This window comes from Branchiostoma lanceolatum, chromosome 13 (assembly GCF_035083965.1).
Source record: "Branchiostoma lanceolatum isolate klBraLanc5 chromosome 13, klBraLanc5.hap2, whole genome shotgun sequence".
Taxonomy (NCBI): domain Eukaryota; kingdom Metazoa; phylum Chordata; class Leptocardii; order Amphioxiformes; family Branchiostomatidae; genus Branchiostoma; species Branchiostoma lanceolatum.
The window spans coordinates 3115220-3136034 of record NC_089734.1 but is presented as its reverse complement, the minus strand read 5'-3'; the positions used below and the strand labels follow the sequence as shown (position 1 = coordinate 3136034).

Genomic DNA, 20815 nt, shown 5'->3' with positions numbered 1-20815 from the left:
GCGTTTGACTCAAATAAACAACTACGATCATTGAACCTCGCCGGGAACAAGTTGACTTTCTTGTCAGGACTTTGGTTCAAATCACCAGAAGCATTGGAAGTAGATGTGAATGGAAATACCATTGCCGCTGTGTATGTAGGGAGGGGGGAGGCGTGGATGAATATTCTATTGCCAAACAATCCCCTGCGTTGCACGTGCGCGAACGTTGATTTTTATGAACATCTGTGGTGGCGCTGGAAATCAGCTGGGGGACCTCCTCCTCGGAATTCTAAGATGGTCCTACAGACAGGGTGTCCCGCCTCGTCCATGATGGAAATTCCTCCAGTCCAGGTTAATGTCAGCGCCCTACCCTGTCCGGCACCGTTTGTCGAGATTGTGAACGTAGAAAAAAATGTTGAGTCTCAACAATACAAAACTTTTGGTAACGTGTACTGGGAGGACCTGCCGCAAGTGTCATGGACCTTTGGCAATGGATCAAAATACTCAATTAACATAACGTACAACACAAACACAACGACACACGCCCATCTGACAATAGGCAACCTAACTGTGAGAGTGATGACCCATGTAAAGGCAGAGGGGTGGATAAAATGTAAGGGGCCAGAAGACAAAATGGAAGAACTCCAGGGATCTAGGAAACAAGAAAAATGTTCCAACTACATAGGGAAGTCCAGCTTCACCCTTTGGCTCAGCACTGCTAGAAACCTCACTTTATGGAATCTCAGCTGTTCGGCTGTCTCAGAAATCGGTACTTATACTGCCTACTTTGACGGGAGGGAGGGCTTACAAGTCTCACAATCTCCCACCACAGCAAAGTCCCTAACGCCAAACACCCACATACAACCAACAATCCACCTACAACCAACATCCTTCACACAGCCACTGTCCACACCCCAGTCCTCAGTAGTCTGGGTTCAGGGTGACCAAAGCAAGAAGTACGTTTCAAAGTCTGTATGGCCGATTGTGCTGGCATCTTTGGCCGTGGTATTGATGGTACTCACGAGGGTAGCATGGGAGTATACCATCGGGGTCAAATGGGTGGCAAGGCGAGAAAACAATCCAGCAGAACAGGCACCAGTGCCCCGAGAAGGTGTGGCACGCTTGCCTTCTGGGTCGAGCGCGATCGTTCCTTATGCCGTAGCCTGCGACACTACGGGTGAAAACAGTGGCGGCCCAGATGAGCAGATTGCCCCGTATGCCACAACGTATGATGTCGAAGACGATGAGATCACGCCGTACGCTGAAGGTCACCTCCGCGATCACGACAGTTTGTGTGAGTCAGACGCTTCCGACTCTTCAGGAATCGTTCCTTACGGGGTGAGCAAGCTTTGTGACAAGTATGTCAGTGGTGACCGCACAGAAAGTGAAGATAACATGTCCGGTGCGTATAGAAATGATCATGCGTCTAGTAGTCCCGTTTCCAAAATGTATGGCAAAGATGAACCGAAAGAAATTATTCTGAGTCGGCAAGGGACATGAGTGTGCAGTGAAGCCCTTCCACCCTGCCAAACTCCGACGTATATTCATAATGACTGCAAGGTAACTGAAGAACACACCTCTGGTAGCTACGAAAAAAAAACATGCACCTGTATGGTATCCTATGACTAAGATGTAGGGATTTATTTGTATACAATGTAGTATCACAATTGAGTTAACATTAACGAACACTGTAATATAAAAGAAAACAAAACTTTATTGCACAACAATTGCAGGTTCAATGTATAGCAAACTACATGTATTGGAAAATACATGTAATACCAGTGATGAGCTTTAAGGTATTTAGATTTTTGTTATATCTAGTACATGTTCTTCTAATTCATCTGAGAACTATTTCAATAGTACTGCGATAAGTATTTGTTATTTGAAGGCCATAAGCCTTTCTAGGCTTATCTCCTACACTTTATTTTTTATACATTTCACTTCACTGTTAATATTGTTGTTTCAATAAATAAACAAGCTATTTGATTATCAACTTCAAAGTAACTTGTAGATTATTGTCTTAAGTTCGTTTTGAAATATGTTTGCAACATTGTCACCGTTTTTGAAGTAAGCTTATGAATGGTTGTATATTCTGTGAATGAGCAAAACAATTTACAAACCAGTTTCAAGTCTGAAGGATCCATCTATTGGAATTGTGATTTTTTATTGAGTATCTATTAAAGGACATGCATTATCTACAGCATTAATATTGGTAAATAATTTCATCTTACAAGATTTTCATGATACAGACAAAACTGCCCAAGAAGACCACTGAGTGGACTGATAAAATCTGGTTTATGCAGACAGGTGCTCACTTGATAGACAGAATTGTCAATGTTTGTGTTATTGGGAAAATTATGTAAGAGGCCACCAAAAAGTGGTGACATTGGCCAGGTGGTCCGTAGGCAGGGGCGGTCACTTGTACAATCAAACCTGGTTGGGCAACCACCTCCAATCACAAGCTACATTGAAATATCCAAAAATAGTTTAATCAGGTTGGTAGAACATACTTTTTTTAGGATATTTGGAGTTTACGGGAAGTCAACATCAGTGATGAACCAGGACAAGGGGGGATACAAGCTCAGCCACGTTTGGGATAATGTTCTCGCCGCAAAAGCGCCACCTTCATCGGCTACTTATAGCGACGAGAAGCAGTACTCCAGTCAGAAGCTCTGAAGAAGGTGTCTGACAGACACCGAAACGTCAGCAGGTGAGATTCCTGGTTGTGAAAAAAGAAACTCCAAATATCCCACATTGAAACAGTTCATCCATTTTTACATCTAGTTAACTCCACCCTGTCCTGAGCAACCAGCTGTTCTCAACAGACATTTTCCCTCAGTCCCTTGAGTGGTAGCTGAATGCAGGTTTGACTGTACATGTCTGAATTTCATTGGACTGTGAAACATTTGCTTGCCGATAGGTGGATGGATTTATCTTGCACATTTTAGTTTCTTATCTTAAAGTAAAGTTAAACAGTCTCAGCTGTTTCCAGATGTTGCACTCTTTTTGTGCTCTTTTAAACACTTCATGGTGCAGAATTTGAAGTCCTGGTATTCGCACGGAACTTTTCCAAACAGGGCTTCACCACAGAACCAGCACCGACTGAAGAGAGAATAAAAATAACATTAACAAAAACAGTTTACATTATTAAGTATGCAATTTGCATGCGATACAATGGCATGTATGAGTATGTGTATGATTGTGTAACTATTTGTATGCCAGCAAACACAAGCAAACCAGTTCCCTACTACAGTCTACTATTGTAGTTACTTCACACCACAGAGTACAAGAATGTATGTGCGTGTGTCTGTGTGTGTATGTGTGCATGCATGCATGTGTGTGTGTGTATGTGAGTGTATATGTGTCTGTATGTGTGTATTTGCGTGTGTATATAAGTTTGTGTGTGTGTGCATGCGTGTGTGTGTGTATGCAAGCCTGTGTGCGCGCATGTGTGCGTATGTGTATATGCATGTGTACTTGTGTATGTGAATTTGTTGGTACACATGTGTGTGTGTGTGTGTGTGCATTTGTGAGTGTGAGTGTGTGTATGTGTACATGTATGAGTGCAAACTCACTTTGCATTACTAAGACCTGTGGTGTTCTGACCCTGTTGAGCTAGTCTCCTTTCTGCTGCCAGCGCTCTCTGTGGCAACAGTAAAAAAAGTAACAATTTCTTTAGTCACAATTAAGTCATTCAAGTGGTTAACACGATGGCAAGAGCTTTCAGAAAGGGACAACAATACTCACCTGAAAATGCCATATGATTTTGTTGGAGACTAATATTTAATAGAACACGTTTATGGGATCTATTCTAGTTTAACTTGAAACAAGAGTAACAACAAGAAGGAAAACGTAACAGCAGAAAGGAATAAAGCCAGACAGTGTTAAAGCAGTGGATGTATAGTTTGTGACAATGACAAAAGCAGCTACGTTTATTACATTGTCGAAAAGTAAATCCACAGAGGACCTACCACAACTTGTCTGATGGAATGGATGAGAAAAGATAACAGAACAACAGGAAGGCAACACATGGTTCTAACAAAGACATGATGGAAAAAGATTGCAGTTTTTACACAAAAGGTACAATTCACTGGACACACATTATATGAAGTATGGAAAGTTGACCATGTACAGGTCACAGAGATAGCAAATAGCCACTAATAGAGGTTGTTTCATGTTCAACTTTAATGCTTTTGTCTATACTATAGTTCAGGGATTTAATATCTTAAGGAAAACACCTGACTCTCAGAATGAAATAAACACTCAAAATACTGCAACTGTCAACAGAAAACCTTTGTAAAAGACCAATTAAATCTACAGAACTCAAAACAGCGGATTACAAAACACATACAACGGAAATACACGTAGAACAACAATAATGAAAGACACTGTGCAATCCTGTCTCAGTCTTAAGGTAAGGACACTTCTATGTAAAATATAGATTGTCTTTTGCTCTGTAACATCTCATAATTCCACCAGGCAATCTAAGACTGCTTGTGTTTATTGAGGCCTTATCAAGCATGAGATTCAAGAATGTCTTGAACACCTGGATGTCTGAAGTGTGCATACCTTTGGGATTACTGATGCTGCAATGGTAGAACTCTAAAGCACCTCGTGGAATTATGAGAATTGACGCTAAAATCAACTATTTCTAATCTAAGAGAAAGAAAATAACAAAGATGCGAAACCAATCACCATACACATTAAACAAACTACCTTTTCTCTGTCACTAAGGGATGTAAATCTGGTCTTTTCCGCCTCCTCCTTCTCTCTCTTCATCCTTTCTTCCCTCTCCTCCTGGTCCCTTTTCTTCTTTGCAATCTTCTGTGCCTTCCTTTTCTCCGCCTGCTTGGCAGCCCTGGTCTGTTCCATCTCCTCTGTGAGGGGTGCAGGGATCTGTGGTGTGGATATATATACTGTAAAATTGCAGAAATGTTCGCGGTGGTTTCATGTTCACGGTTTTTGCTGTGAACTCTTTACCGTGAACTTAAAACAACCGGAAAAAGCTGTTCCATTGTGTGACTGTAGCGCTACTATTGTTTCAAACGCGAACTCAAAACCACCGCAAACACTCCAATTTCTCCCTTCCGTGAAATTTAATCCCTGTGAACATTTCTACATTTTACAGTATATGCGTTTTAAGCATTTTAGCTGCAACACACTTATCGAGAAGAGTATAGGTGACCTGATGTCCCTCGCTAAAACATGACAATGTATCAAGTGATATCCCTGTAGCTCAACACTGAAAGCAGCCTGACAGTTGAGCTCCTGGTTCCAATTAGTCGGACAGGACATCTCGGTTGGGGCTGCTCCCGATTTTCAGAAGGGACGTAAAATAGGGATGCCGTGTTCAAAGAGGTGCCTCAAGCACATTAAAGGGGAAGGGTTAGCAACCCCTCCCTGTAAAAATACCCTGCTACTAAAACAGCAAGAAAATTGGTGATGACCTATGTGCCACTTGGCACTACAAGGGTTTGACTACAAGGATCGAAACAAACAAACAAAAGAAACTTTAAAATCTCACCTGTGCCTTGACATAGTCGTATTTTCCAGGGTTTTCTGCCATGAACCTTCTGAACTCATTCCGTACCTCCTTACTGCTGCATACCACATAGGGAGGTCTGCCCTTCTTGTCCCTACAAGAAACATCAACATCAAAAAATTTTCAACCAAAATATTTCTCTTGGTATATTGTATTAATAGTACACATGGTATCTGGACTACAGACACAAATACTGGAATGATGATGTAATTCTTTTTCAAACTATATGACATTGTCATTAATTTCTTTGCTACCGGGCACCTTTAGCCTGTATTTACTCTCGGCCGGAGGTTACTGACCCCCAGGGGGATGGCGGTTACAGGCCGGCTGGCCACTAGGAGCGCGATTCGTCAGGCTACCGGGCACCTTTAACTCGTTGCTCATCAAGTGACCTAGCCTTTGGGTCAAATCAACTTAAAAAGGACCAGAGCACTGGTTGAAAGCTTGTTAGTAAGTGCTTTAGTTTGTGTACAGAAATAGCTTGTAAATTTATTATTATGATTATAACACAACTTTTTATTTTGAGTTGTAAAGACACAGATCACTCACTTGAGAGAAGGATCAGCCCCAGCAGCCATGAGCAGACTGATCACAGCCTTACTCCCTGCCCTGGCTGCTACATGCAGCAGGGTGGAGCCATGGTCGTCTAAAGCCTCCACTAACATGTCCGGTGTAACCTCACACACTGCACCGGGCAATGTTGTACCACGTTCTGCTTCAGTGTTGTCAGAAATACATGTAGAAGAACTGCCGGTGTCTTTGTCTTGGGGTGTTTCATGATCATCAGAGGTAGATTTTTGTGGCAAAGTCTGCATGTTGTCTTGATTGAGGGAAGTGTTGTCTAGAGTTGAAGCATTTGCAGAATCACCCTGCAACTGGTGTTGTTGTTCTGATGTGCTAGTTGTAAGATCGCCGCCATTGCTGGCATTGTTGGAGACGATTAGATGTTTAAGAAGTTTTTGAAGACTTTCAGCATTGCCAGCTTTACAACATGTGAACAGAGCATTTCTAAGCTGTCTCTCTGCCAGTTCTGAGAAAGAAGAAAGTTACATAAAGTAGTCAGGTCACGTGTGCTGGAGGAAAGCAATCGATTCTGCATGCTCAGAGATTCTTCAAGCTTGGCTACACAACAATAAACAGTGATAAAGATATTTCAGTGAAGAACTGTTGAAGACATCACCTTGTGAGAATGATTTTTTTTCCAATTTGCCTTAATCTTACACCCTTCAATATTGCTGTTTGAACTGCTATTTTTACCTTAACAAAATCTACATGTATTTCCAGTTCCAAATTGCTCCCCCCCCCCCCCAAGTGACTTTCTAAAGTTATGTTGACCCCTTAATTTTGCAAATTTGCAAAACCATTTTCCAGGAAGCATTGAAAAGTATATTTAAAGAAAAGATTTTTCATTCTGTTTGGCCTTTGTCAGGAAGAAAGCAAGATTTTCTCTACCTTTCTCCAATCTTTTTATCTCCTTTTCCATTTCAGCTGTTCCAAAGTCAGATGTTCCAGTCACTGTCCTTGCACCTTCCTCCCCTACAGCACTGTCTTTGGTACGATCCGTGACCTTTGCCCCTTTGTCCTCCTTCTTCTTCCTGTTCCTTGGTTTCCGTTTCTTAGTTCCTCCCGTCTCCTTAAGAGTGGCTATAGTGTCAATGACCTCTAAGGAACTCTCAAGGATCAAGGCGTCTTGGTTGTCATCACTGGAACTGCCAAGACATTCTATAGAGCAAGAAGAACTTGAGTTAAAATCATTGCTTGAAAATATGTCACAACCCATCTTGTGTTTATCAGACATGGAAACATTTTAGAAAGGTTTAAATTTTCTTTCAAATTTGACTTTGGAATTGACTTAGGCATTCTACGACATTAGTATCCTTTTTCCAAACTACGGTATTTTTTTGCAATTTACAGCTTGTATTTACTCATTTTGTTGCTGCTTTGTACGATTTATTATATTGTCCAAAACTTTTTTTTGAAGTTGACGAAAACTGGTGTGCACGTGGATGTCATCCATATAATCGAATCAACAATTTAGGTGAATCAGTGCACCTGTTCTAAAAAATGAATTTGAAACCCCTCCTATATATAATGATTTATACTAGCCTGGATGCCAGACCCCCAATCTCTAACATATCTATTGTGTATCACACGATAGATGTTATAGAGATTGGGGGTCTGACATCCAGGCTAGCTTTATACCATTAAGAAAGAAGCATTCAAACCTGGGTCTGGCTGCTTGGGTCCTCTGTTCTTGTCCCGCCCACAGTCCTCATCCTCCATCCCATCCGCCTGCTGACCTCCACCCTTCTTCTGTTTCCCACCGCCGCTCTTTGGCCTCCTTGTCTGTTTCCAGTCAGATTCAGAACCTGTGTCGTTTGTCTCAGCCTTTTTCTTGGCGTTCTGTAGACGTTTTGGTGACTCCCTTCCTGGGTTGTTTTTAGGGATGGTCCGGGAGGGGGATTTGTGGGGTAGATCTCTAACTTTGCAATCAGTGCCTGCATAGAACAAAGTAAACCCTATATCATATACATATTATATACATATATATCAATGAGTAAAATGTATCTTTATTGAGTTATATTCAGCTTGATTCAAATATACAGCTATTCTGATAGAGGTTATAGCAAGAATGATCTGTATGCGATGTTCTTAGGCTGAAGAAATTCCACTAGCTCTTTTCATGAAGTACATTGTGTAAATACTCTTCTTTAATAAATAAGTTTTTTTAAGGACTGTAACCCTTTCCAGTCATATGCAGATCACTTGAGTTCTGACTTTTGTCCTTCTGGACCAGTTACAGGGTAACTAATCACTGGACCATACTGCCCAATAAATACTCCGAACTTTGATCCTTGAAACGTCTTTTCCGCATACTTCTTAACAACACTTGCTTGCAAAAAGCATAATCAAGACTAAGAGCATTCTAGTATAGAATACTGTATGGCAGCAAAACCAGGGACGAGGTAAGAATACAGTATATGAGAAAAAGCATAGCCAAGCTAAACCAACCGTAGCACTCGATTGTAGACAACTCTTCGTGAACTCTTGTGACCTCCTTCAAGGTCGGTCGTCGGGTCGCGAAGGGCACAGTGACGACCTTGGAATCGGTCCTGTCTAGCGGAGCGTCCTTTCCACCGAAGAAGGTCGCCTTGTTGTAGCTGGGAGCGCGCACGAAGATCTTATGGCTTGACTTCAGGTGGTCAGACCAGGACACCAGCAGTTGCCTAATGTCCTATGTAGAGATTTGGAAAAAAATGTCAAGTAGGTTGTGAGAAATTTGATGAGACTTATACATTTACAACACATAATATGACTTCAAATATCATCCATTTTATGCATCATATCTATCATCTTTTTTGGTAAATGTAAATATTGATCAAAAAGTACACAACTTAGTTGCAACTTGTTGCAACAATTTTAAAGATACATGTTTAAATGGCAAATAATGGTACCATTTTTATGTTGAAAATTTCTGTTTATCTGACTTTTTGCATATATATATAATGTCCTTGCTTTTTGTAGTAAGCATAATCCTTTCTTCCAAGAAATTCAGTACAGTTTGACGGCATTAAGGATACAGGTATAACTCACCTCATTTAAAGCTGCTTCATTGTATCTCCTCAAATTAGCACCTGCTGACCTAGAAAGATGTGTAGATAACTATGTCAACGTCGGGACGCCAACTTCTTTATTAGTCTACTACCGCAGTACTGGTACTGACAAACGATCAAATTACAGCATTCTACATACGAAGTCATCCTTACTTTGGGTGACTGCCTCCCTGTTTGGAGTCCCTGGCCCCCTGTGCCGTCCCACGTTTGGCGCGGACCGTGTACCTGTGGAACGTCTTGTGCACAACCAACTCTGATCTGGGAACAAAAAACAGCAAAAAAGTGAAGATCAAGGCACTGAACACAAGGATAATACACAATGAACTGTTACACTGGTGGAAACCTTTCGTAGAACATCATGCTGCCCCTATGGCTGATTAGCTATGGGACTGAAGAATGGTTACACTAGACTGACATGTAATTGATAACATTGGCTTGAGCGTTAGTATTGGTGTAGCAACCACATGGCCAGGTGGTCCCTGTGCAGAAGTAGTCATCACCAGTGGGTAGTACAGATCTGACAGGAGTTTTTGAGTGACAAATCTTACTTGTTAAAGACTGCTCCAGCAAAGTGCCCTCCTGCTATCATCAGTATGGTCCAGTTAGCAAGGGTGGGCAGGGTCGTTGCTATGGAAACCAGGTCATCTTCACTGTCAGGAGCATCCTATGCATAATTCACAAAAGAAGTACTTTTTTTATTTTACAAAACACTAGCTAACATGTGATGTAAATGCACAGTGCATGACTGGGTCAATTCTGGGTCTGGTTGGGGCTGCAACCGTCTTTTAGAAGAGATGTAAAATGGGTCTCTAGCACATTAAAGAGAATGGGCTAGCAACCCCTCCCTGTAAAGATATACCCTGCTACTGAGACAGCAAGCTACAACGTAGGCACTACAATTACTACAAGCGTCTGACCAAACAAACTAACTAACTACAATATGAAAAATGTCACACGAAAAGAGAAGCAGCTGTATTGCACCTTTTTGCCATGAAGAAGACATCGATACACAGAGAAGATTTCTCCTGCGCCGTTCTTGAAGAACACTTTTGCCGACCGTCTTCCTTTCCCATCCTTGGCATCTGTAGTTTCTTCAGAGTCAGCAGAAGTCTTGGCTTTACCGTGACTTGGAGACGCCGTGCGCATGCGTGGAGTTTCTGTTGCCTTATCAGAGTCTTCTTCTTCTGTGTCAGAGCCTGAGATACTGGATACATCACCTGAAGAAATAGCAATAAGAATTGAAGCCATCTTAAAATGTGCTCTTCCTGAATAATCAGTTTACTGAAAGGCACTGAACAGTTTTTGGTGGACCTGAAAGTGTTAACATTTTTACTCTCCAAGTTGGGTTGGCTAGACAAAAAAAATGATAAAGTAGAAAGCCCGACAAAAACGCCTAAAGACATGTCAAAAAACCTGCCGGAATCCATCCTCTACTTGGAGAGTATACATTTTTACAAGAAGATAAACAGCTAAGAATTCAGGCATCAGAAAAATAACCTCAGGGCTCAATCCTCAATGAATGAAATAACAGACTTTGAATGAAAAGCTCTACACAAAACATGCACAGCTTTGCTTAGAACCAAACCTTGAAATGAACAAGGATGTTTCATTCATTTCTTCATTCGTTTCTTCCTTAATCTTTTACCCTTTTATACATATAACAGTTGATTACAAAATTGTGTTAGTGGCATTGTCACTCACCAGAAATTGTTTCAAATTTCTCCTCAGAGATAGGCTCCGATCCCATGATCCTCTGCTTCAGGTTGAACCGGTGCCAGTCCAACTTGTAGTGTAGGACCTGTCATAAATCATTCATCATCATTAGATAACAAAAGGAAGACAATATGTAGCAAATGTCACATTTAATGATATTTGCATGTAGTTAAAAGTTATGATGTCTATGGTCATCCTTATAAGTTATCATTCTGTGGGCCTGAGGCTGCCACACATTATGAAAGGTGAATCCAAGGAGCATGATAAAAACAAAACTAATTCATCAGTAGTCCCTGAGGTAAACACACTTCAGATATCCAGGTGTTCAAGACATTCTTGAGAAGGCCTTGATAACACCGTTATTTTCAAATGTAGCAGTCTTTAGGTAAAAGTACTAAAACCCAGCAGAATTATAAGAATCAATGCTAAAAAGTAACCAGACAAAGAAGAAAAGAACAAAATATTCTGAACAATGAGGATATGTTTCAGCCCACCTGTTCCTCACGAGAAGAAAACACCACGTTACATGAGGAGCACATCCGCCGGTCAGACACCTGGTGAACCTTTGGCTGCAGGGCTCCTGTAAGCAGACAAAGTGACATATTATAACCATCAGTTCATCATTGGCATAACTGAGCAAAAGATGTAACGTTAGCATTTGAAAGTTGATGATGACTTAACAGTCTAAATCAATGTGTATTACCATAGCACAGGAAATGAAGTATTTTGGTTGTGTTTGTAAACAAGACGAGTTTGTAAAGATCCTAAGTTTCTCATGATTTAAAATTTGATATCAATGATCATAGAACATATGTTCGTAAGCAAAAGTTTGCCTATGAGAAATCTTAGGCATTCTTATCATTACTATCTGAGTATATACATTTTGAGTGTGTCAAAACTCAAATGAAATATTATGACAATGCTCCTCTTTTCATATGAATATTGTTCTACATGTATTTTAACCCCTTTTAGTTGATTGAACATGCAGTAACTTACAAAATTATATAAACTAATTATCAACCCGTTATATTTTTGGCAACTTTTGGTAAAAATTATGATGCAACCAAGGAGGTTTTATATAGAAGGAGAGCGGACGAGCTAGCGCCCCGCTGGGTCCTTTTGTTTCGCCCCGCTGCGACCCATTGTGTATAGCTGGCGCGGCGCCGTCTTTGAACCGATGCGTGAATCGCGGTTTTCTATGCAAAGGAGCTTCGGCATGACGTCACACGTGCCGAGCTTGAGCCGACAGGCAGCCGAGATGCCTCGGGTTTCCGACGATTTCCTTATTTGGAACACCCGGTTGGGTTCGGCTGACGTCATCATTCGATCGAGGACAAAATGGCGGTCATCTGGATACTTGAATTTTTACCGTGCGACGAACTAGGGCGAGTTTTTGGTCATTTTTGTTGACAAGTCTCTGTTTTTTAGCGTCAAAAATATAGATTCATACCTATATTTCATGTTGCCACAAAAAAATTGTATCGTTTTTCTTTGGTAAGTTTTCGTTTTTTCTGAGTAGCTGAAGGGGTCCTCGTTCCAAATTTGTTGTTTTGGTCAACGGAACCTGGGTAGATTTTCCGGCACCTGGGAGTGACTTTTTGTATGATTTTCGTGCATGGAGGTCCTTGGTTCGTATCCATGGATTCTTCGGTCATGTTTTGGATAGCTATGTGTTTCCTTAGGAGACTTTTAGGCCGATTTATTTCGGCTCCCGATTGGCACGGTTTACAGAAGAACTTCAAGAAGGTGTATGCGAGCCTACCCTGGGATGCAGACTGTATATCGGGCCTTTTAGCTAGTTTCTTTAGCCGGTTCCTTCCCCCCAATCCCTTCGGCGACCGAAAGCTCCAAGCCCGCCGATGCCGTAATTAGCGCATCGGGGGAGTCTAGTCCGGTCGGGCTGAGTTCTTGGACCGCCGCCGAAGGAAATCGCTAGCGACCCGGTACTAGTCTGGGCTCCAGGGTAATGCGAGCCAAGTCAAGATAAGTTTGTAATTTCTCCTCAGTCGGCATATATGCACATTAAAAAATACTGTTCTCTAAGACTTGTGTTTTTCAAGCCATCCGGCTGTTTTGTATACATTCTCACAGACTTCGCAATCAAATGTACCGCCGCTGCCGGCGGCAGCGTTGGTTGCCACATAGTGCTTTGATTCTCGCCGTTAGAGAGATCATCTTCCACGTTGCATTCTTGTAACTCAAATGTTTCAAAGTCCTCCTCAAAAGTAACTGCTGAAAAAAAGATCAAAGTTGCTCTACAGAGTCATTATGCCTCCTTGGTCGCACCCGTGAAAACAAAGCAAAGTCGCCAAGCTGGGCGTGGGGTGTATGCATATCGGGGTAATTCGCACCTTGACGCGACATTGACTTTTCACACCCGTTACACGCATAGTACAATAGAGACTTAGCTCGTCCGCTCTCCTTCTATATAAAACCTCCTTGATGCAACCAACCTTCCTCGCTGGGTTCAACCTCCCCTTGAATGTTGTCCGGTGGCATCACCTCATCGTCCTCAATGTCAGTACGCGCCAGTCTGACGCCATCAAATAACTCCTTACGAACCGACTCCTCAAACAGGGACACGATTTTCACAGGAGCAGACGCCATCGAGATTTATAATCTCACCTGGTTTCGTTTCAAGAAGGGGAGGGGGGCGAACCGGTACCAAATGGTAGCAGATTTTCCTAAGAAAGAAAGAAGATCGTGCGCAATAACCCACGGTACACAGACCCTGGGTACACAATCAAGAGTATGGTTACTCCGAGTTTCGCAACATGTCCTAAAATACACAAATATTTGACGATTTCGACGAAAGTGGTCAAAATTGTGCAATGGTGGCCGCCATGTTTTTTTACCCATACTCCTTCACTCCCAAGATGGCTGCGCCCATAGGAAGAGAAATGTGTCGGAAATGTTTCTCACAAATCGTACAAAAATACCCTTTAAAATCTTCTATTTCCTCGGACGTGTTAGTCAGAAGACTTCATAACGTACCCAAGAAAGGGTTAAATGTATTAAGATATCATCCAAAGGTTGCTTTTTCTAAGAAATCGCAAATAAGGACGTTCGCAGACGACGCTGGCAGGAAAAGTCGTCTGCTAGTTCTGGGTATCGAGACCAGTTGTGACGAGACGGGCGCCGCTGTGGTGGACGACAGGGGAAACGTTCTCGGCGAGGCGCTGCACTCTCAGAAACTCGTGCACCTCAAGTATGTCCTTGTTTTAAAGTTTTAAAATAAACCCTTGTTTCAAACTTAGCCTGGATGCCAGACTGTTTCAAGGGCCTGCACAGACTGCTCCTCGGCCCTTGGGCCAACATGCCCCCAAGGAAATTCTACAGCCTACGATAGATATTCTACAGATCGGGGGTCTGGCATCCAGGCTATTTCAAACTGTACATCGTTACATCCAAATTACATATGATTAAGTACACCATGCTTTTTGGAACTGCATCAATGATTTTTGTGTGTGTTAGTTTTGAATATAGCGATCAATTTATATATATAATAGAAGTTATATCAAATCTTTACCACTTTGAATATTCACTTTCAGTTTTGTATTTTTACTTCTTGTATAACAGACATGGTGGCATTGTCCCGACTGTTGCGCAGCAACTACACAGAGATCACATAGAGGATGTGGTACAGGGGGCCCTGGATAGAGCAGGCCTCAGGTTACAGGTGAGGAAGCTGTCAGTTTCTTGTTAATGTCAATTAAGATTTTCATTGCAAAACAATTGATTGGTTGGTTGGTTGGTTGGTTGGTTGGTTGGTTGGTTGGTTGGTTGGTTGGTTGGTTGGTTGTGCTCTGTGTGACCTCACTGAGCTACTAGTACAGCTTCTATCTACTTTGTAGACCCTCATTGGTTCACAAGTAATCCTTGACTATTAATGTAAGATTTCATTTGCATTCAAACACAAGATCACCTTATGAATCAGAGTACAGTTGTATGATCTTATTTGGATTCGGTCTGCCAGTGAATGCTGATATTGCACACAGAGATTCAAAATCATTAATGCCAACTGAAAGTTTGTTTGAGTCAGTGCTTTCCATTTGCCAAACTGAGTTTCTGTTTCTTGTATGACCTTAATTCAAATTATTTTATATTTATTACAGGATGTAGCAGCCATTGCTGCTACAGTAAAGCCTGGCCTGGCATTATGTCTGCAGATAGGTGTGGAGTATGCCAAGAAACTGGTCAGACAGTCTGGGTAAGGAGTACAATGTACCTGTACTACGTAGTGACTTCTGCCTAAGTAGCACCTGGCCGTTAGCCTCGAGTCCAGCCTTCTTATTTCAGTATGCTACCCTAGCTCCGCTCCTCACCTAAAGCCAAGAAGGCTGGACTCCAGGCTACCTGGCCATTATGGCCACTTTTTGGTGGCCACAAAATGTTTCACTGTACATATGTACTTTTTTGCATTATGCAAACCTGTGATCACTACATGTAAGACTTTAAACAAGGTAACAATGAATATTTAAGTCTTTTTTAAATTTTTGTATAAATTTTTTTTATAGGAAGCCGTTTATCCCAGTACATCACATGGAGGCCCATGCACTAACAGCCAGAATGATGGAGAAGTAAGAAAGTGTCCTTAGACGATAAAGTCATTTTACTGCAGCAATTTTTACACCTCTGTTGTTCATTTGTAAATAATGATATTCTTTTTATTACCTTTTTGTTATCAGTACTATTGCTGATTGTTTCATTGGTGACTTACAGTTTTCTGTAACTTGTGAATCTAAGTACCTTCAGTTACTGATCTTACTTATGATCTATGCATTACACGATTCTATGTTTTTCTAGCACTTGCACTAAGTTTAAAAAAGACTAATTAAGTATGCTTCTAAAGTCATAGCCATGACAAGAGTAGATTCAAATGCACATTGTATAATTCTTTCAGGGCTCTAGCCAGCCTGAAATTTTATCCCGTAAGCCCTAAAATTTTGTACAAGCCTAACATATCGAGCGCCGAAGGCGCGAGGCGTCGCGCCGTAGGCGCGACAATTCTAGGGGGGTCCGGGGGTATTCCCCCCCGGGAAATTTTTAAATCTAGACCCTCTGAAACGCTATCTCCAGCATTTTGAGGGGCAAATTTGGGTGAAAAATTAATTGGGCCTTCGTTGTATACAATCGGCAAATAAATGAAATTTAGCACCACAAAACTTTCTTATTTATTTGACAAATATACACGTGAATTCAAGTCGGCAGAAATAAAACATTTTCAACACCGGTCGACGCGTCGTACCGGTCCCGTTTGCGCCCTGTACTGAATATAGTAGGAAATGAGACACCCTACTTTGGACAGAACGCCCTAAAGACGTTCAATATTTTCCTTCCGTGTTTTCCATGGTCGATTTCTCCGGTAACTTCCACTTGATTTGATCAAAATTCGTCGATTCAAGCCCCATCTTCGCACCAAATATCAATTTCTGATAAAACCTCGCGGATTCGCGCCTCTCGTGAACCGCGAGACTTGTATGTCATTGGTCGATTTTCCGTGACGCGGCGTGAATGAACGCTGTTATTGGTAGATGATATCTGATTCTGAGGTCTAAAACTATCAACACCAGTTTTCGCGGGAAGAGTGCGTGTAACTCGGCGTAAAACTTTAACAATGTTTACCAAAAAAATACAGAAAGCCTGGTAACTACCGGAGTATTTTTTGTGTGGCTATAACTAGCGATGAACCGGGGAAAACAGCCGAAAAAACGTCAGCCCCATGCGACCGGCCAGCATTTCAGTGGGGCACTAGTAGTGGGGAGGGGGGCACACGATGCTGATTTTCTCTCGTCGCACGAACCACTGGCAACCTCCGCGCCTCCGTTTGTCACCTACCTATAAAGCCACCTTGGGGTTGTCACCTGCCGCCGGCGGAAGATAGAAATGGCCTGAATCGACCTCGCTTCAAACTTCCGCTTCTTTTCTGGAGATCTTTGCAAAAGTTCAAGCCCTGTCTATATCTTTTCTCCCGATTTTTTTCCGTCAAGGTTTACGGATTGGTCTTGAATTTTTTCCGTAACACGCAGCAAAGTTCCGTAAATTTACGGCAAAACTGGCGCTGGCTAGAGCCCTGAATTCTTTGAATGTTTTTTTTTTCACAATTTATTCCCTGCAGTATTGAGTTTCCTTTCCTTGTGTTCCTGTTGTCGGGTGGGCACTGCTTACTGGCTGTTGCTAGGGGCGTCGGTGATTTCCTGTTGCTAGGCAGCACTACTGATGAGGCTCCAGGTGTGGTCTTTGACCAGGTGTGTTGTAGAATGCTCAAGTTCCACCCATTATGTGGCCTGATCAAAGAGTTGACCAACTTTGTAGTCTCTTTTTCCAGGTTGAAGAAAGTTTCATAGTGCATTAGTCAGCGCAAAAAGAAATTCCTAAACACTTTGTTTTTCGGTTTATACAACTGATACATCTATTATACACATCATTTCTGAGTTTCAGATTTTGATCATCAAATATCTAGGGTTAATTAACTTGCATATTTAGATTAGATCTGATGAATTGATAGATTTTCCGCATAAGTAGGATGACCAAAGCGTTACTTCAGACTCATACATTTTTTCCAGGTTGCCAGAAAGCTGAAGTTGAAGCACCACCCTGCCTGCAGTACCCTGAGCGGTGGCCAGGCTATAGAGGTCCTCGCTAGCAGAGGAGACAGCCAGGCATTTAAACTCACTGTCCCGATGGCACGCTACGCCAACTGTGACTTCTCCTTCGCTGGGCACAAGAATCAGACCTACAGACTGATTGATAGAAAGGAAAAGGAAGAAGGTGGGGAAAGTTCAGATAAAATCATGTTGTAAAAACGTTAGGCTATGCCAATTTCAATCCATAACATCACATGTAAATGTGCATTTCTTTGTTTTCCTATGAATATGATCATTTACTTCCATGTGACTAGTTATGTCTAAAAATACCATACACACCCTAAATGTAGGTACATTCGTTTGTTCAGATCCTTGTAGTGCCTAGAGTCACATACATATCGGAAAGCAACTTTCCTTGCTGTTTCAGTAGCAGATGAAGATGACCCTATAGCTCAACTGGTATAGCAGCCTCACAGGGGGGGTGCCTTGTTTGAGGATCAGCCTCCAGCACTGTAAAGGAGAAGGGCTTGCAACACCTTTCTGTAAAATATACCCTGCTACAGAAACAGCAAGGAAACTTGCTGCCCTACATTTGTATGTGCCTCTAGGCTCTACAGGGGTCTGAAGGGTATCATTTGAGTAACTATCATTTGGTGTATCTTATTAGCTGGATGTTTAACCTTCATCAACGTCTGAAGGGTATGATTTTCATTGTCTTAGGAATCCCGGCAGATTCGGACCAGATCGTGAGCTCTGTGAATGACATCGCTGCAAGTTTCCAGAAAACGGCCTCACAACACTTAATGCAGAGGCTCCACAGGGCAATCCTGTACTGTCAACAGAGGCACATCATTCCACAGCACAACAAAACATTGGTAAAAACACATTGTCCAAGATTTCTAAACCTCCTTATTTCTTTACAATGCAAGAACTTCCCAAGTGCCCAAAATGTTAACTAAAGGACTTTGACGACTATGTCCATTTTGTTTTTCAATTGATACATTCATACATGTATGTCTTCAGTCACACGCTTTAATGATGAGAACTTTGGTCAAAGAATGCCAGTGACGCAAGGAGAGCACAACGAATGAAGGAAAAAGTTACAAAAGGGGGCTTTTGAATTGGCATGATGCTTGATTGTTTGTTAGTCGAAGAGTGTGTGTTCCCCAGCTATTAAAAGTTTGTGTTCGATCAATTGATTCTCTGTTAGTTGAAGAGTTGATGATGGTAGTATGTTTTTTTAAACGACCTGTGTATTAGAATTGAAAAGGACATCAAATATTTGATAGATTTTCAATCATTCATAACCTCAGCTTTGTGTGTTCCCCAGGTGTTAAGTGGAGGAGTGGCCAGTAACATGTACATCAGGCGGTCCCTGCAGGCGGTTACAGACCGGTTTGGGTACCGGTTGGTCTGCCCACCTCCCAGACTCTGTACGGACAACGGTGTCATGATTGCATGGTAAGGAGACCTGCAGAAAGGTGGTAGTTTCTTACCATAGTTGTTAGTTGGGCCCTTTGCCCCGGTTGAAGCATATACCATTGAAGATAGTCCTCCTTTGCACTTGTCTCTGGGCCTTCTTTCTAAGGTTGTGCCAGCTGTTGCTTATGCTCCTCACGTCCTGAGGTGTCCTTGGTGCTGAATGACATTCACACTGACAACACTGTCCTTGGAGATATGAAGTCTCCAAACGCTTGTTGTTACTTGTATTACTTTGAATTTCACAATATTGGGTGTACCTTAAGCTTATTAGCTTAGTGGCTTACATCCTATGCTTTTTGTTAAAAGGGCTGGGATGGAGTGGTTAAAAGAAGGCAGAGGAGTAGCTGAAGACCCAGAAGCAGTTGAGTTTCAGCCAAGGTGAGATTTTAACTTATCAAAATCTCTAAAAAAGATAGTTGATTTGATCCATTCTTCCTTTATCAATCTTTACAGGGAAATGAAAGTCATCTTCCTAGATCTGCGTAGAGTAGTAGAACTCTTTGTATAGAGTAGGGGCATCGTTACTAGGTAACCTAAGACAACACTAGCAGTTATGTTAAAGTGCAAAGGCTATGTGTGACAGGTCATTCAGCATAACATAACCAGGTGCCATGGTGTGCTAAACTGGTGTGTTACACCAACTATACAGTACAAATGCAGACACAGATTCTGAAGCAAAGAAACTCACACAAAGTGGCACTACAACATTTTCATTCCCAATATCTCAAAGTTCCCAATATCTCAAAAATATACATTTCTAAAAGTCCAACTATCCTGTTGTTACAGATGTCCTCTCGGTGTTGACATGTCTACAGACGTTCTTAATGCAGGAATCAAGACAACGCCAAAGATCAGAATACCGTCATAACCCGCCAGTACTGGTATGCATCCTTTCTGTATAGCCCAAAACCTTTATAATCTATGCATTGTTCTAGTACGGATAAAAATCTACAAAGGTACTTTATGGTCAGGATACCATGAGCACAGATCCAGCTGGGCTGTTGCAATTAGATTGACACCTGGAATGGTTGTCAAATTGTGTAATATCAATAGGGATGTCTATGACACCCAGACATCTAGCTAGGATGATTAGATCTTTATTTTCACAGGAATGTTGGGCAAAAATTGGCTTTAAAGGGTAAAGGAGGATAATTTCACTGTAAAAAGAAAAGCATGTCTTCAATGTTTGTACATTTGTGATGTTAAATAAAAAGATCAGGCAAAGAAAGTGAAAGATACTGATGTGTGATGGTACACACATGTAGAGACAGCATAAGCCCGTAATTTCCCCAAATCTAAACAGAGCCATTCAGGGAAAACCCCTACTCTTACTGATAAGAATGGTGATCGGATTAGTACGATTCATATCTAATTGTATCGTCATGTGTTGTCAGATCTATGTAACAGATATTGTATAATAAACCTTTTTCTTTGCTATTTTACTTTTCAACTGTTCTGGTTTTGATGGTTCTGTTTCATTTGCTTTATATACAGTACCTGCAATACCTTGCAGTACCTTTGGTTCATGCTAGAGATCTCTGCTGTAAAATTGAGGCCACTTTCGCAACTAGGATCATAGCCTGATACCACAGGGTTTCATTTGCAGGCTCCGAGGGGGAATTATTAACCTTAATGTGGACTGACTGCTGGCCAATTAGTCCTTTTTTTGTCGAATTCTTTGATCCATACCACCGTAGGAAGGCCTGGTGGAGGCTAGGAGGGTACGGTCCACTTACAAATATAGCCTCCACCAAGCCTAACATACAAATGAAACCTTCTGGTGGTTAAACTTCACTGGCATATATTCTCCCTATAGCTGGCGTAGTTTACAAGTAGGTCACAACAAGGATGTGGAAACAGCAGAAGGGCGGAAACGCGGTCTGAGCAGGATACCGTGG

At 41.8% G+C, this 20815-nt stretch overlaps 2 protein-coding genes across 2 annotated transcripts; one reads left to right on the top strand and one right to left on the bottom strand.

The window, feature by feature from the left end:
- Positions 1-1670: 1670 nt before the first annotated feature.
- Positions 1671-11425, bottom strand: LOC136447380 (tRNA endonuclease ANKZF1-like). The gene is made up of 14 exons (XM_066446224.1): positions 11343-11425; positions 10837-10933; positions 10117-10352; positions 9684-9799; positions 9289-9393; positions 9116-9164; positions 8534-8756; positions 7747-8019; positions 6974-7243; positions 6071-6551; positions 5504-5615; positions 4696-4875; positions 3555-3622; positions 1671-3081 (listed from the first exon to the last, which is right to left on the bottom strand). The coding sequence occupies exons 1-14, from the start codon at positions 11385-11387 to the stop codon at positions 2958-2960; spliced, it is 2379 nt and encodes a 792-aa protein (XP_066302321.1). The 5' UTR covers positions 11388-11425; the 3' UTR covers positions 1671-2957.
- Positions 11426-13629: 2204 nt separating this feature from the next.
- On the top strand, positions 13630-20359 carry LOC136447393 (tRNA N6-adenosine threonylcarbamoyltransferase, mitochondrial-like). Its single transcript, XM_066446284.1, has 10 exons — positions 13630-14056; positions 14428-14527; positions 14964-15058; positions 15366-15428; positions 16967-17096; positions 17415-17619; positions 18156-18310; positions 18766-18896; positions 19224-19295; positions 19704-20359. Exons 1-10 carry the CDS (start codon positions 13680-13682, stop codon positions 19783-19785), a joined length of 1410 nt encoding a protein of 469 aa, XP_066302381.1. The 5' UTR covers positions 13630-13679; the 3' UTR covers positions 19786-20359.
- Positions 20360-20815: the final 456 nt, after the last annotated feature.

Excerpts from the sequence above, each read along its gene's own strand:
- LOC136447380 (XM_066446224.1), bottom strand. The coding sequence starts at position 11,387 with ATGTGCTCCTCATGTAACGTGGTGTTTTCTTCTCGTGAGGAACAG. Across the intron at positions 10,353-10,836 it reads GAAATTTGAAACAATTTCTG|GTGATGTATCCAGTATCTCA; the intron begins GTGAGTGACAAT and ends CTATTTCTTCAG. Across the intron at positions 8,020-8,533 it reads GTCTACAATCGAGTGCTACG|GCACTGATTGCAAAGTTAGA; the intron begins GTTGGTTTAGCT and ends TGTTCTATGCAG.
- LOC136447393 (XM_066446284.1), top strand. The coding sequence starts at position 13,680 with ATGGTGGCCGCCATGTTTTTTTACCCATACTCCTTCACTCCCAAGATG. Across the intron at positions 14,528-14,963 it reads GAGCAGGCCTCAGGTTACAG|GATGTAGCAGCCATTGCTGC; the intron begins GTGAGGAAGCTG and ends TATTTATTACAG. Across the intron at positions 15,429-16,966 it reads ACAGCCAGAATGATGGAGAA|TATTGAGTTTCCTTTCCTTG; the intron begins GTAAGAAAGTGT and ends TATTCCCTGCAG.